General features: G+C 37.3%; 1 protein-coding gene across 3 annotated transcripts; it reads left to right on the top strand.

The window, feature by feature from the left end:
- The first annotated feature begins 1,842 nt into the window (after positions 1-1,842).
- On the top strand, positions 1,843-15,317 carry ACADM (acyl-CoA dehydrogenase medium chain). Of its 3 annotated transcripts, XR_009487445.1 has the most exons (13): positions 1,933-2,116; positions 3,788-3,887; positions 4,694-4,791; positions 4,913-4,982; positions 6,907-7,007; positions 7,096-7,176; positions 8,003-8,133; positions 9,218-9,326; positions 10,176-10,316; positions 10,396-10,491; positions 11,171-11,419; positions 14,492-14,631; positions 15,021-15,317. XR_009487445.1 is itself a non-coding variant. In XM_059853519.1 (12 exons), the coding sequence occupies exons 1-12, from the start codon at positions 2,093-2,095 to the stop codon at positions 15,090-15,092; spliced, it is 1,272 nt and encodes a 423-aa protein (XP_059709502.1). In that variant the 5' UTR covers positions 1,843-2,092; the 3' UTR covers positions 15,093-15,317. The 3 variants fall into 3 exon arrangements, 2 of the variants coding, with proteins under 2 accessions (XP_059709502.1, XP_059709501.1); XM_059853519.1 differs by lacking the exon at positions 14,492-14,631 and having other exon boundaries at positions 1,843-2,116; XM_059853518.1 differs by lacking the exons at positions 10,176-10,316; positions 14,492-14,631 and having other exon boundaries at positions 1,934-2,116.
- The last annotated feature ends 244 nt before the right edge of the window (positions 15,318-15,561 follow it).

Below are 15,561 nucleotides of genomic sequence, written 5' to 3'. Positions count from 1 at the left end.
ACGGTGTCTTACTTGATTCACAGAGATCTCAGAGCACATGGACTGATTTTTGGATGAAATTTACTCAAAGACATGGTCTAGGAGTGCACCCAAAGTGTTCCAACCCCCTACTAGGGAACACTCAGTCAATTTGGATTTAAAAACACTGCAAAATGTGCTTGAGGTCTTGAACACAACATTTCACTGCATAAACCAAATGGCATTGTTTTGCATTACTTCCTGATGTCAACATTCCCTCAGTGTACTGACGTATTCAATCTCCTTGCCTTAGGGATGTCCTCAACCCCATTCAAAGCAATCTCTTCACCTCAAAAAAGATCTTATTCACCACTGAAGGGCTATGGATCCCAAAGCATCTCAAAAATCTCTAAATCTCAAAAGCATCTAGAAATAATGTTTAATTTCTGATCACTGTAGGATTTGAACCACTTTCTGCAGCTAGCAACTATGTTTAGTATATAGCATTCTTACAGGTGTTTAATCATGATCAGTCAGGTGAAGTTGCTTGCTACATATGATAGGATGTATTACATACAACATCAACTTTTTATACATACTCTGAACACCTCTATGCATCTTTAGATTTTGTTGTGTGCCGTCTTAGAATATGCACAGTATAATCCATGCCACAAATCAAAAATTAAAACTTTAAAGCTTTCAAATGAGATTAGCGTATTTCCTTATATACCACCACAATATAGTGTTGCAATGAGAAATAAACTGAGGAATACAAAGATATTGTATACACACAAACCACACAAATAGTTAAATAATATATAGACAGAAAATGGACTGCTCAGTAATGAAATTCCCTCACTATATTCAGAACCATGATCTATGGAAGAGAACCCTATATAAAATGGAACACAAAATGCAGACCTTGAGTGATGGCTTTTTAAAGCCCCACTGCAGCTTTACATTCCAAAGGCACGGTGTACTTCAAACAGGAACATGCAGAATCTTCAAAAATACTTAAACAACACAGAGTTTTAAATTATGCTTATGTCTTTTACTCCATTGCCCTTAAAGTACAGGGGAAAAAAAAAATCTCCTGATATTACAGTGAAAAAGCAGCAGCCTAAACACTGAATCAAAGCTGCCCACATGCCTCCCTTAGGCAATCACCTGCAATCACAACAGTATGAGGTCTATAAAATATTACAATCATCTCCTTTCAGACAGTTGATAAATATGTCTGTAAATAACTTTTATATGGCTAGTTTTCTATCAAACTGTTTCTTTGGTATTAACCACAAAGTCAATGCTGTCAACTGTCAGAAACAAAACAAGCAACTAAGAGCCAAATATAAAAAGGCAATAATGACACAAAAATATTAGTTGCATACTATTTTGTATTATTATGCAAAATAATATGTTACTAAAAATCCAGCTTCCAGAACAATACTTAATTTTGTTAATTTTGTTGAAATTTCACACCAAATAAGGAATTCACAGAGAAATCAATGGCTGCCATTTTTCTTGGAATCCTTGTTTTAATAAACTCCTAAATAACAGTGCTGTGAATCAGTGAAACAATATTATTCAAAAGCATATATTTTATTCACCAGATAATTTCCAAAAGCATTGCTTTTCCTTTAAAATATAACTGAAATTAAGAGCATTTAGAAGCACATTTTATGTAACTATCAACACAGCTGACAGTTAGAACTCCCGTGCGCCAGGCCCAGTCACTCGCTGGTTCCTGGCACACCTCTGAAACATGAGTTTATGATTCCCTGAGGCACAAATTACAGTAAAACTGCTTACAGGGGCTTTTCTGCTAGGTGAATGATGTAAATGATTGGAGCCAGCCTAGGACACTCAGCAAACAGGCAGCTAAGCGGCCCAACTGGGGGCGCGGACACCGCCCGTGTTCGGGCCAACGGGCCGGGGAGGGCCGGTCACGGGGCGCGGCGCTCCTCCCACGAGACAGCGGAGGAATAGGAACTCTCCGGAGGCTCTCCTCGTAGGAGCAGAGCAAGGCGGGGCGGGGCGGTCGAGTCCAGGGCTCCCCCAGCGCCTCGGCCCAAGGGGCGGCCCGCGTGGCACCGCCCCGCCGAAGCTCCTGCGGCTGCCGGGCTCTCCCGCCGAGATGGCTGCGCTGAGGGCAACGCGGGTGAGCGGCCGGGGCGGGTGAACGCTCGGGGGACACAAGACCCAGGGAGAGGCAAGGGACGGGACGGACCGGACCAGACCAGACCGGAGCGAACCGAACCGAGGCGCTGCCGGTGCTAGCGGCCGGGGGAGCCCGGGCGGCGGGGAAGGGCCGCGGGATCGCAGAGGGCGAAGGGCGGAAGAGGCAGGGCCAGCCCGCGTTCCGCCCGCCGTGACCGTCGGGACAGCTGCGGGCGTAGGGGCTGCCCCGGTGTGGGGAGCCGGCGGGGCTGGAATCCACCCGCTGTGCTGCTTTCCTGCCTCGCAGTACCACCCGAGTTTATGGCCGTAATCCTCACGGTTGGAATGGGTATTGCCATTTGATGTTCCTCAGTGGAGATACTGCACAGCCCTGGGGTTCCTCATGTGGCAGAGGCCGCGTCGTGCCAAGTGTGTCTGTTAAATGTCTCCATTTAACGGTGGAGATGGCTTCAAAACACCGGAATTAGAGTTCAGGGTATTTTAGTGTTGATACCTATTATTGGCAGTATTCTTCATGCTTCTTGTGCTATGTTATAACCATCTATCATATAGCATTATTACTAAGAGCACAGTTTATCTACTATAACTTTTTTGAAGGTACTTGTTGCCTCCCCAGCTGTGTAACTTTCTGTAATGTCCTTGTCTTCTCGAGTTCCCAGTAAAATTTCTGTGATATTTTTTGCATTGCTATCAATAATTCGTTTGGGTTTTTTTCATGCTAGGAAGTAAGTGACTGCTCTGATCACAATAAAAAAAAAAAAGAAGTCTACATTTTCACAGAAGAAAATCAAGAAGAAGCCTTTCCTTAGTGCTCAGGCAAATTTGTTTTTGCCATATTGATTTGGGTCATCCTAAAAAATTATCCAACTTCATATTTTTCACTAATTTTCAAACATTTCAGAGATTCATAGCTCTTGAAGAGAGTAAACCAACCCCTTAAAACAAATTCAGACATGTTTTTGCACAGTATTAAGACATTATGAAAATACCTGCAGCAACAATATTTGGGGCTCTAAACTTGAAAAAGCAGGGAAAGTATTTACAATGAAAAAGAATGAATTTGTGGTAAGTATTAGGAGGAAAAATAAACTTCATATAGTCTGTTGTCTCTCCTGTTGGAGGACAATAATAATCACCAAGTGTCAGCAGCTTATTAAAAGAAAGCAGAGATAAGTGTAGGACATAATAAAAATATTCTGATATATTGGCTAATAGGTAGGTTGTTTTTAAAATCTTGCTAAATCTGCATGTCGGTAAGCATTGAGTAATAGGATATTCACTACAGGGCCAGAAAATGAAGTTTGAGTGTGTGTATAAATGAAAGAAATATATGTTGTTGTGTCTCTGTGAACATAAATTTTAATTATGCTTAATAATTTTTAAATACTCAATTGCACATGCAGCACTTCACTCGTCCTTGGTCTTGTTAAAGCCTGAGATTCCTGGTACAGGTGTCAGTTCATGTAAGTTCTGCTTGCCACAGGAGGAAAACAATGTAGCCATTATTTCTTTTATCACAGGAGTAATTGTATTTTACTTGATGTGACACGGTTTCTAGAGAGGGAGTCTAAAGCTGTTCTGCAGATATGTTAGTAGCTTTAGGAGGGTTGAGCTGTAAAGATCTTACACCTCATGTTCTTTTCCTCTCTAGCAAATGCTTCAAACCATCACAGGGCATGGATGGAGGTCCTATTGTAGTAAACCTGCTCAAAACTTACATGTAGGCAAACCTGGAGCTGGCTTTAGCTTTGGTAAGTAGTACAGTTCTTGAAAGAAATGTAACAATAATGGGCAAATTGCAGAGTTAAAAAGAAATCATATACTAGTTCACCATGATTTTAAAATGAAGGTGTTTGTCCTAAATATATTTCTAGTAAAAAAATAGTTTGAAAAACAAAGTAACTTTACCCTTACCTTAGGCAAGGCAGATATGTTTGTGGTGTTCTTAAGACTTTCTTTTTTTTTAAGTCATGTCTATGATAAGGGTTTTTTTTTTTTTATTGCCAGAGTGTTTTAGCTTTGAATATTTACCTCATATTGCTGTTTTCAATGTTACACTACCTAAATGTAGTCATAATTGAACTTGGTTATCAAGAAATGTAAAAAAAGAAATTTATCTTCATCTTGGCATATTATATATAATATATATATACAAGCAGAGTTAGAGGATCAGAGCTAGATGTTTGAAATTGAAGAGTCAGGATCTTTGGGCAACCTCTGTATTTTTATGCTTTTAATTAGCGCAGCATTCTTCTTATTTCTTTTATGATACATTTTATGTTACACAGTCCTCTCTGCTTTGTTTTCAATATTTTGTGGATAATTTCACCAGACATAAGTAAGTTCATGTAGGGGTTGATCAGAGAACAATGGAAGTTTTCTCCCAGGAGGAAGAGGAACCTAAACATTTTTTGCTTCCTGGAGAGCCCCAAATAGTGGTGGCTTGGGTTATCCTAGAAGGATGCTCTTGTTTTCTTTTTTATCGTAGTCTTGACAATTGGCAAAATAAAGGACAGCAGAGGATTTATGATCTTTTTCTCTTCTTTTTTTAAAATAGAACTTACTGATGAACAGAAAGAGTTCCAAGCTACTGCTCGTAAATTTGCTGTGGAGGAAATTATTCCTGTTGCTGCACAATATGACAAAACTGGAGAGGTAAATTCTACCATAGTGTAAGGGAAAAATTGGGGAAAAACAGACTTTCATCTTAACCTGCATAAAATTTAAAGTTTTGATTGTGATGAATCACAAGGGGATTTTACCATGTCTGTTTCAGTATCCTGTTCCACTTATAAAGCGAGCTTGGGAGCTTGGTCTTATGAATTGTCACATACCAGAAAGCTGTGGTAAGTAAACATTCTTTTTAATCTGTAAAATGAAGCAACAAAAAGACATTAGATGAGATTCCTATGTGTAATTATGGATTCTGTACTGTGGCATTAATAGTCGCATACTTGAATAATCTAAATTTAATCAGTAGGCAGGTTGACACATACAAGTGTGGTACTAGGTGTGGGTGTAATCAGGAGACAAATTAAGTAGATTATGGTTTAGTAATTTATGACCAGGTTTTTCTACCATGATTACAGCTGCTTAATGTTCCCCTGGTGCAGTGTCAGTTGATTAGGTAGAGAAATTAGAAGGTCATGTTTTGTTCTAGTCTCTGACACAGGCTGGAGTAATTTAAGAGTTTATCCTAGAAGGACAGTTTTCCAGTTTAGATTAAGTGCAGTACAGCAGAGTCCTGACTCATAAGATGTATGAGTGATACAAACATGATATGCTAGAGAAGGGTTTTAGTGAAAGGAACTCATGCCTCATAAAATCATTGAAGTTCTCTGAAGTAGCTAATAAGTGTGTGAGCAGGGGATAGAGAATGCCTGAACTTCCAAAATAAGTTTTAAAAATCATCAGGTTTCATACTAGCAGCACAGCCTTGCTAGATCTTGTGCTGTTTGGGGTGTCTATCAATAAATGGAGAAGGGCATAAATGCAAAGGTGATAGAGTTTGCTGATAATACTAAGTTATTTGGCGTAGAAAAGATGATCTGGTTCAGAGAGTTGCAGGAAAAGGTCACAGAAGAGAGTGAGAGTTAAAATGGCAATTTGATTCCAGAAAGAAAAAGCGATGCACATGTGAAGGGCAAGAATCAATCTGAACTTCACAGAGGAAAGGTATGCTGTGCACTAGATACTGCCTCTCAGAAAAGACATCTTTGGATCCTGTGAACATGAGCATAATGCTCAGAAGTGGTCAAAACTGTGAAATCTAAGGTCAAGAGGGACTCTTAAGGGAGTGAATTAAAAAGAAGGCATAATTATGCTGCCTCCTGAATCAAAATTGCACTTGCCTCTTTAACTCATTATATAGTCAGTTCCTTCCATCTCAAGAGAGTATTAGGGAAATGGAGAAGGTTTCTAAAAGGATGACAGAGAATATAGAAGTTTTATCTTCTTTGTGAGATGTAAACTCTATAGGGAAAATTACTAAAATGTCAGTGTCATGGGAGAGTGTGAAAAGGGATTGATGGTTCACGGTCCCTTTCAATATAACTAGAAGGTACCAAATTATGTCAGCAGATGCTAGATTGAAAACAAGCGAAAGGAGATGGTTCTGCATGCAGTGTGGAGTTAATTTGCAACTTACTGCCCCTGTAGGATATAGGTGCTAAAATTTGACATAGATTCAAAAAGACACTGGATAAATTCATATAACAGATGTCTGTCAGGGGTTGGCGTAACAAAGATACCAAAGAGAATTATTTCTTTGACCAAGGAAGTCACCTGAAAGTTCAGGAAAATATTTTTGAGGTAGTTGTTATTGTACTTGTATGTAGTGTTGGCCAGTTTCCCATAGTGTTGGCTTCTGTCAGAAACAAATTACTGCGTTGGTTGTCTACTAATATGGACACTTTTTTTGTTCCCAAATGCTTTTGGCTTAGGGGCCCTTTCTCTGCTTCCTAGGAACTCTTTAATTCTTGAATGTACAGTAGTAAAAAAATGTGAGTGGTACGTTCTTGCCACTTTGTGCAAGTTGCCCCATATTAATCAAACAATAACTCTGGACACATGACACATAATTTTCAAATCACGTGTTACTCTTCTGATGAAGATTTATTTTAAAAGCTTGCATGAGAATGCCTAACCAAACACAGTACACAATCAAGTGTACGTGGAATAATACACTTTCATAAGTATGTTGTGTAGATCATTAATATTAATACATTATAATTTAAATGCCCTTGAGTAACATAAATACTTCAACCATAGGTGGCCTTGGCCTTGGCAGTTTTGAAACGTGCCTTATTACAGAAGAGTTAGCTTACGGATGTACAGGGGTTCAAACCGCCATTGAAGCAAACTCCCTAGGGGTAAGTTCTGTCTTTTTTTACATCCCTTAAACTAAAATCTCTGCCCTTGAAAGAGCCGCATCAACAGTCTAAATATTTTTTTTTTCAGCAAATGCCAGTTATCATTGCAGGAAATGAGCATCAGCAGAAAAAATACTTAGGAAGAATGACAGAAGAACCAATGATGTGTGTAAGTATAACTGCTGTACTGCAGAATGTTTCTAAACCACATTAATTGTATTACTCCTTTTTTTATTTTTTACTCCTTTTTTTTGCAATTTTTTTTTTTCTGCTGAACACTTATATGTACTCACAATTTAGCCCTGTTTGATTTATATGTAAACAATGACATTTACTGAAAGGTAGCAAATACCTAATGAGATACATCCAGTAAGTAAACAGAAGATTATTAAATTATTAAGTGACCCATCCTAAGTCACTTACCAAAAATAATAGGGTTTTTTTTCCCTTTCGAGAAGGGTTGTAGATGTTTAAGAAAAATACAAGGTTTATGTAAAGAGACCTTGGATGGGAATGACACTCTATTTGTGATCTCAAATACTACGTAAACAGTACTAGTTATGTAGAAAGAAGTAAAGATTTGTATGCAATGTATGTAAATTTACAATGAAGCCTCCTAAATTGAAGGATCAGTGCTCCTATTTTCAGACTTTAAAGATCCTCAGCTTTCACATCAGAATTTTTGAATCCTCAAAGTAGTAACGTAAGGATTACAGAATGTTTCTGCTTGATTAAAAGCCAATTTTATGTATTAATATGGATTTATAAAGAAAATTAACCCTTACTCAGCCAGCTGTTTGCAGCGGGGAGGGGGCCACATGTAGGGTTGCTTTGGGGTTTTATTGGGGAGTTTTGTTTATTTGGTGTTTGGATATTACCATGCAGTTCACTTAAACCTTCAACAACTAGTTTGATGCACATAATCTGCATGAATTTGTAGTTGACTAAAGATAGAACTTTTATTCCACCAGATTTTGCATCTTAATTTTTTTTAGGCTTACTGTGTAACAGAGCCTGGAGCAGGCTCTGATGTGGCTGGTATAAAAACAAAGGCTGAGAAGAAAGGAGATGAGTATGTTATTAACGGTCAGAAGATGTGGATCACAAATGGGGGGAAAGCAAACTGGTATGTTAACTGGCGTCATAGTTCTATGCTGTGGCTTTACTCCACCTCTCCAGCCTCAGTTAAATTCTTTAAAGACCAATCCTTTAAAAACCTATCTTTCAGAAACAAATGTGAATGTTCTCTGTGTTTCAGCAGACTACATTTTAATCTCTGCCCAGTTTATGAGGATAGCTACCAGGACAGTGTATACAAATGCAGTCTTGAGTGCTATGCAAAGCCTAAAAGAAAAATGAGTGATGACATTATGACTCCACACTCAATAATAGCCTCTTGAATCTTTCGGCTATCAAAATTAAATATGATTCGACTAGAAACACCTCTGACTTCTAGTGAAGCTAGAAATGCTGTTAGACTGCAGTGCTACTTTTTATTTTCTGAAAAGAAGACATTTTCCATCTGTCAGTCAAAGATTGCAGATATGGCTTGTGATGTCTGGAGTGTGCTTTTACAATGTAAACCTCTTAAATCATGTCTTGTGTCACGCTGATTCACAACACAGAAACTTCCCTGAATTCAGGTGGAAGAACTTTATACACTTAACCAAAAATGGAATTTTCTAGTTATTTTCTTGTTGAAGGCAGACCCACCAATGACAATCTATCAGATGTCTTTTGACCTTACTGAATATCATAGAATTGATTTACAGCTGTTTAATTTTTAAGAGAAATACTTATTTACAACTTACACTTAGAAAAATAAAATCAAGATCTTTGAAATCAGGTTATAACTTTTACGTCCAAGAAATTATGTCCTAAGTAATAATTTTTATGTACATGCTATGAATAGGTTTCTTTTGTACTATTTGGGAAGCTGTTAATATCACAAAGACTTACAATACATGGAAAAGGTAGGGAATAGTTGCATGTTGATCTGAGTAACTTTCTGAAATATTGAATCTTTGAAACTTCTACTCTCTTGCTCCCTCTCATTTTATTTTCAGGATGGGCAAGAAAGAAAGGCTGTTAACTCACAGACAGAATTTCTTGTATGGTAGAAATGCACATAAAAATGTTTGAAGTGCTAGATAAGTATATCTTGCTAATTGTGAAGATAAACTACATCCATCTACTTTGTTTTACACTAGGTATTTTTTGCTAGCACGTACAAATCCAGATCCAAAAGCTCCTGCAAGCAAAGCCTTTACTGGATTCATTGTGGAAGCAGATAGCCCAGGGATACAAATTGGAAGAAAGGTGAAGACTGTATTTCTTGTTCGACAAGACAGGAATTGTTGTTCAGTTCTAAATCAACAATAAAACAAATGTACCACTAAAAAAAGACTGTTAGACAACTGAACAATTTCATATGCTTATGTACTTATGTATGCTTGTATGCTTATCTTTTCATTTTGACAACATAGAGGAGCTATGCATGAAACACAATTTTAAAGCTATTAATTCAGAAAAGGAATTATTCAGAATGGTCTAAAGTAAGATGACTACTTTAAACGTCTGCAAAGAGTCTTTGAAAATGACTATATTGGCAGGTGCCAATGAATGAGAAGTAGTATGCCTTGAAAAAATAAGAAGCTGGACATTTTTGACCACAAATACATACATAGTGAGTTTTAATTTTAGCTAGTGCTGGTCAAAGAAGAGGCCTTAGAGATACTGATGCTACTTCTCTCTTTACAAAAATTACTGTTTTTAATAGTAGGTAAAACTCAATGTGGAACATTACGCAAGAAATCTGAAAACTTGAAAAGCTCATTTATTTATTCACTTGTAGTATACCTGTACTTTCTGCATATTAGATTATTTTCTTTTTCCACTTGCATCTCAAAGATAGCTGAACTAGAAGAACACAAGAAGACTGATTACAGAACTAATTTCACGTAAGGAGAAAGTAAGCTGCCCAGCTTAGACAAGTTAAGGGCATGCTGGTCTGCAAATACAAAACTAGTATTTGTCTTGCATGTGGTAATTTTTAGATTAGATGTTTTGGGAAAGAAAAACTATGCTTTGAGTCAACAAAAAAATGAAAACATAATGTACCTTTGAATAATACAAATTAGTAGCACATCTGTAAATTTCCCACTTCAGGAAATGAATATGGGTCAACGCTGCTCAGATACAAGAGGCATTGTCTTTGAAGATGTGAGAGTCCCAAAAGAAAATGTATTGATAGCTGAGGGAGCTGGCTTTAAAATTGCAATGGGAGCTTTTGATAAGACCAGACCACCCGTAAGTATCAGGAAAAAAAATAGGCTATAAAATATAGCAGGAATTTCTGATATTTTATTCTGGCCTGTATTAAATTTAGGTAGCAGCTGGTGCTGTTGGATTAGCAAAAAGAGCCCTTGATGAAGCTACTAGATACGCTTTGGAGAGAAAAACCTTTGGGAAACCAATTGTTGAAGTAAGTGTGGGGGCAGACAATGTATGAAAGCTTATGTTTTCACACCAGATGTACTGCTACTGATTTTTCAAGGTTATTCCTTGATATTTATATTTCCTTAGTTTTTATATTATGCCTCAGCCATTTGGTGGTTTTCAAGCATATAGGTTGCACTGTAAGTAAACTTAGCTACGTGGTAACTTCAAGAGTTTTTGGTAATTTATCAATGATAGTAGGAAAAGCAGAAAGAAAACTCTGCCCTAAAGCTCAGAACTTAAATACCAACTGGGCATACTTAAGTTCTTCAGCACTAATAGAGAGGGATTTTCAGGAAAGAAGAAAACATCTGAAGTATGTGGAACAAGATATATAGTATTAGAATACATTGCCCATCATGCTGCCTACCAGTTCTAAAAAAATATGAATAACAACAAGATAAATACCAACAAATAGGAAAGAACAACCTCAAATGTTGTTTCATCAGTATTTAATCCCTATAACTAAATGGATTTGGAAATCGAAAACTTAAGAGTATAATTCAGTATACATATATGAGAGCATGATGCGTGTTCTGTATAACCTCTTCGTACGACTTACTGAGTTTTTTGAAAAAAAAATCACTGCATTAAGGAGATTTTATCTTTCCTGCATGTCATAGAATTTTAAGCAGGCAATATTAACCTAGTTTATTTCATCATAGCACCAAGCAGTGTCTTTCTTGCTTGCTGAAATGGCAATGAAAGTTGAACTCGCTAGGATGGCTTACCAGAGAGCTGCATGGGAAGTTGATGCCGGTCGCAGGAATACCTACTATGCTTCCATTGCAAAGGCATTTGCTGGTGACATTGCAAACCAAGTAGCTGCAGATGCAGTACAGATTTTTGGAGGAAATGGATTTAATACTGAATATCCTGTAGAAAAACTAATGAGAGATGCTAAAATCTACCAGGTAAGTAAAAGAGAAAGTGATAATGCATAGATTTTATACAGAATAAAGTAATGGCTGCTTACTTTAAATCATGATGTACACATATTAAAAAAAATCATTTTAGAATTAAAGCAGTAATCCTTCAATTTAAAGAAACAGTGATTCAAATCAGAAAATTACTTCAAAACAGGCAATTACTTCATACTAAAGTTCATTGCACTTGATGAAAACTGAAACCACATAAGATAAATAAATTATATTGTGTGGGTTTTAGGGGGTTTTTTCCCCCTAATGTGGTAACTCGTTGCAATTCTTGGATTGTCAGTTTTGAAGTCTTTGAACTCTTAGGGAAAAAGATCAAAATACCAATGCTTGCTTTGGTATTCTGTAAGTAGAAGTGGTTTACATATCATACCATTCTTGAAAAGCTCCAGAGATGCAAAACTTTTGACCATCTGTCTGTGTCCTGGACTGATGTCTGCTTATAGTTCAGCTGTCTTCTTAGTCTGAACACTAAAGCAGTTTCTTACCCCAATGACTTATGAGGGAAGAGGTGTATTTTGTTTGGTTCGGGTTTTTGTTTTACTTTTCCATTAAACTTTCTGTTTGAAACTTTGGTATTATAAGCTGCATAGAATGCTGAGGCTGAGGTATCAACAGTGTTGAGTATCATGGTGTTGTAGTTTAAACCCAGCTGGCAACTAAGTTGCCACACAAGGAAGCTGCTCACTCCCTTCTCCTCCCTGCTCCTGAGGGATGGTGGAGAGAATTTGAAAAAAAAAAAGGTGAATCTCGTGTATTGAGAATAATTGAAATAAATTTAATAATAAGTTTAATAATTGAAATAAAGTAACTTATAATAATAAAAGAGAGGGGCAGATAGGAATAGAACCCAGGAAGAACAAGTGATGCACAATAAAGTTGTTTACCACCTAGTGACCAATGCCCACCCCATCCACCCATAGCAATCTGCACCTTCCTGGTCAACTCCCCTAAGTTTATATACTGGGTGTGACTCTCTATGGCATGAAATGCCCCTTTGGCCATTCCAGGTCAGCACTCCTGGCCATGTTCCCTTCCAGCTTTTTGTGCACCTCCTCACTGGCAGATCACAGGAAGCTGAAAGTCCTGGGTTTGCAGTAAGCACTATAGGGCAAGAACTGAAACGTGAATGTGTTACCAACACTATTCTCCCAAAACACAGCACTGGACCAGCTACTAGAAAAACTAACCCCTATCCTAGCTGGTACCATGACATGCAAAATGATTACCTTGCATGTGTTTTATCAAAGAAGTCTGACACAACCTAGAGTGATTATCCAGTTTTTTTAACAAGACCCTTTTGTACTCATATTTAGCCCATAGTTCACTGTAATCCCCAGGTTTTTTACTGCAGTGTTACTGTCAAGAAATTATTTCATGTCATGTTGTAATTTGTATATTGGCATATACTGTGCTGCAGTTCTTCATTCAGCAAGAATATTTTAATTTCATTCATCAAAACCAGTAATCTTCATTGACATCCAACACTAATTGTGACTAGATAAAACGTACCAAAGTAGATGATATCAAGAAATGCACATAGACCATGACCTCTAATGATTATTAGCTATAACAGCTGTCAATCCAAGATTCTAGGCAGTTAATATTTGTCTTACAGCAGACTTCAAAATGCAAACTATTATTGCCACTAGCCAAGAATTTATTTTTCTCAGTTTAAGGAAAGATAACTCCTATGTTGGAATCTAAAGGTGCCTATAACTAACTTCACTTCTGTGAGTGAGGAAATTAATCACTAATTGAAATTTATGATTGGGATTTTTTTTTCCTGTCAAATTGCATGCTTTTTTATAGAATGATGGTGTGAGGGTTGAAATTCAGATAGATGGAGATTGATTTGACAAAATTCCATTATTACATAGTTTTTTCATTACAGTGATCTAAATGCATGGCTAAGTAGGCTTGTTTTTGTAATTAATCAGATTTAGTATTAAATTTTTGATGACTGTCAGTTCCATTTCATCCCCAAAAGAATTCAGGAAAGGGTTTTGTCTTGCAATTTTTTTTTCCATGTCTCTTGATTATATCCTACACTTCACTGTGCTTTGCTGTGTTACTGCTCAGTTCCAGATGGTATATACTTTTGGCTACGCGTTGCATGCAGAAAAACTTGATTTTTCAAATTATCTTTCATAGGTTTGATCTTTTTTGGTATACGCAACCCTTTTATTGTGTTTACTGATAACAGTTTTACATGTCCTTACTGTGCCCTAGTTTTGTCCAGCTAGAAATCTTGGCTACTTTGGTAGAAACTCTTAGGTTTGGAAACTCCTAAATTTGGAAAACTTCCTTTCTTTAATTGTCAGAGAGTCTTGAAACTATTTCCATCAGCTTATAAACCAAAGCCTTTCCTGTAATTACTTAATGAGATTGTGAGTTGTGATATATTTGATTGATTTCCATGGCTGTGTTCATCAGCAAGTGCAAATTTAGTGCAATAGGAGCAGTTTGGTAGACTGCAGGAACAGCTGCAGTAGGAGCAGTTTGAGCAGGCTGAGTTCATAGCAAGCCTGTTTGGTCCCTTGGAATGTATGTCGCTGACAGGCATCCAACTGTTAGGGTCCAGGTGTAGGCCTGTACCATTATGGCTTTTCTAGGGATTGGTGAATGTTTAGTATAGAGAGAAAGCAGAGCTTCCATTTCGGTTGGTTTCAGAAGCCACCTAGTACTAAAAAAACACAGTCTGCTCTGTGGACTGGATCAACATGGGGTAAGCAGCAGCAGAGAATTCACCTTGGGAATCAACAGCTCGTTCTGAACCAGAACACTAATGTGAACACAGGTTATAGTATTTTTATTTTTAAAATGCTCTTTAAGGTTCCTGGAAAGATTATTCCTAGAAGTGAATTTGCATGATTTCCAGCATTTTGCCAAACCAAGTTCTGGCAGAATTGGGAGCTGAAACATTAAAACCTCTAGATTATGTTGCCTCAGCCCTTGTATTACACTGCAGTATGCCTGTGGAGTGTACGTCCTCCTTTGGCATTAGAACTTCATAGGTGCTTTTTTGTCTATTTTTGACTTTGCTGCCAGCAAACAAACAGAAGAGAGGGATGATGCAGGCTGTTTCTAGAAGAAAATGCAAGAATAAAGGAAACCACAAACAAAACTCTGTGAGAGAGAGTACTAATTAACAAGAAGCAATGGAAAAAATGGATCAAAGACAACATATGGTATGACCTTGAAAGGCTAGTTAAAGAAAACACTTAAGGACAAGTCATCTCTTCCCCTCTACCCATGATTTCAGATCCTACTTTGAAAAATCTAAATCATGTATTTTCTTCCTTAAATAAGAGGAATGTTGTCACCTATTTTCATGAGAGCCCTACTGACTTTCGATAGGAGCACCTGAGAAAACAAGACTTTCTCAGAATCTTGTATGATTTACATTTAATTTAGCCCACTGTAATTACTCCAGCACACTGGAATTTTCTCTGTTTTCTTCTGTCTTCCTGCATATCCTAATCCACACTGGATTAGTGCCACGGAGGTTTACAAGTGTGTGCCTGTTAAAACCTTTTTAAAAATCACCCAGTAACATTATTGCAATTCTTCTTTTCAGATTTATGAGGGAACTGCTCAAATTCAAAGGATGATCATAGCTCGAGAACATGTTGGCAAATTTAAGGCTTAAAGAAATGTATAAAGTGTGTCTGGTGCTGCTGTAGTATTCTGTGTTCTTATGGAAGAAGATTTTAGTGTGTTTCTCAAGAGAATTAAAAAGAAAAAAAAATTCCTTCAAAATATTTTTATTCCATTCATTATTAAGCACCGATTCTGTTCTCAGTATCAAATAAGATAATCAGAGTGTAATTTTTGACAGTCAATGCTGCATTTCAATAAAATATTTTTAAGAGAAGTGTGGTTGGTTTGTATTAATTTTGCTTGTCATATCACTTTCACTGGACAACTAACCCAAAATACTATTTCTGAAGTACATTAATAGCTGTATTTCAGTTTCTCTATGCTCTTGCCACAAGCAGCTGAACAGCCATTCCAGTTGAGCAGCAGGAAGGCCTGCGTTGCTATTGTCTGTGTGTGTCTGTGCTGGGGATTTATATACTAGTCAGAGTCTGGCCTTTACACTCTGAAGCATGTACATA

Source organism: Haemorhous mexicanus, chromosome 9 (assembly GCF_027477595.1).
Source record: "Haemorhous mexicanus isolate bHaeMex1 chromosome 9, bHaeMex1.pri, whole genome shotgun sequence".
NCBI lineage: Eukaryota > Metazoa > Chordata > Aves > Passeriformes > Fringillidae > Haemorhous > Haemorhous mexicanus.
This window is presented reverse-complemented; position numbering and strand designations above follow the sequence as displayed.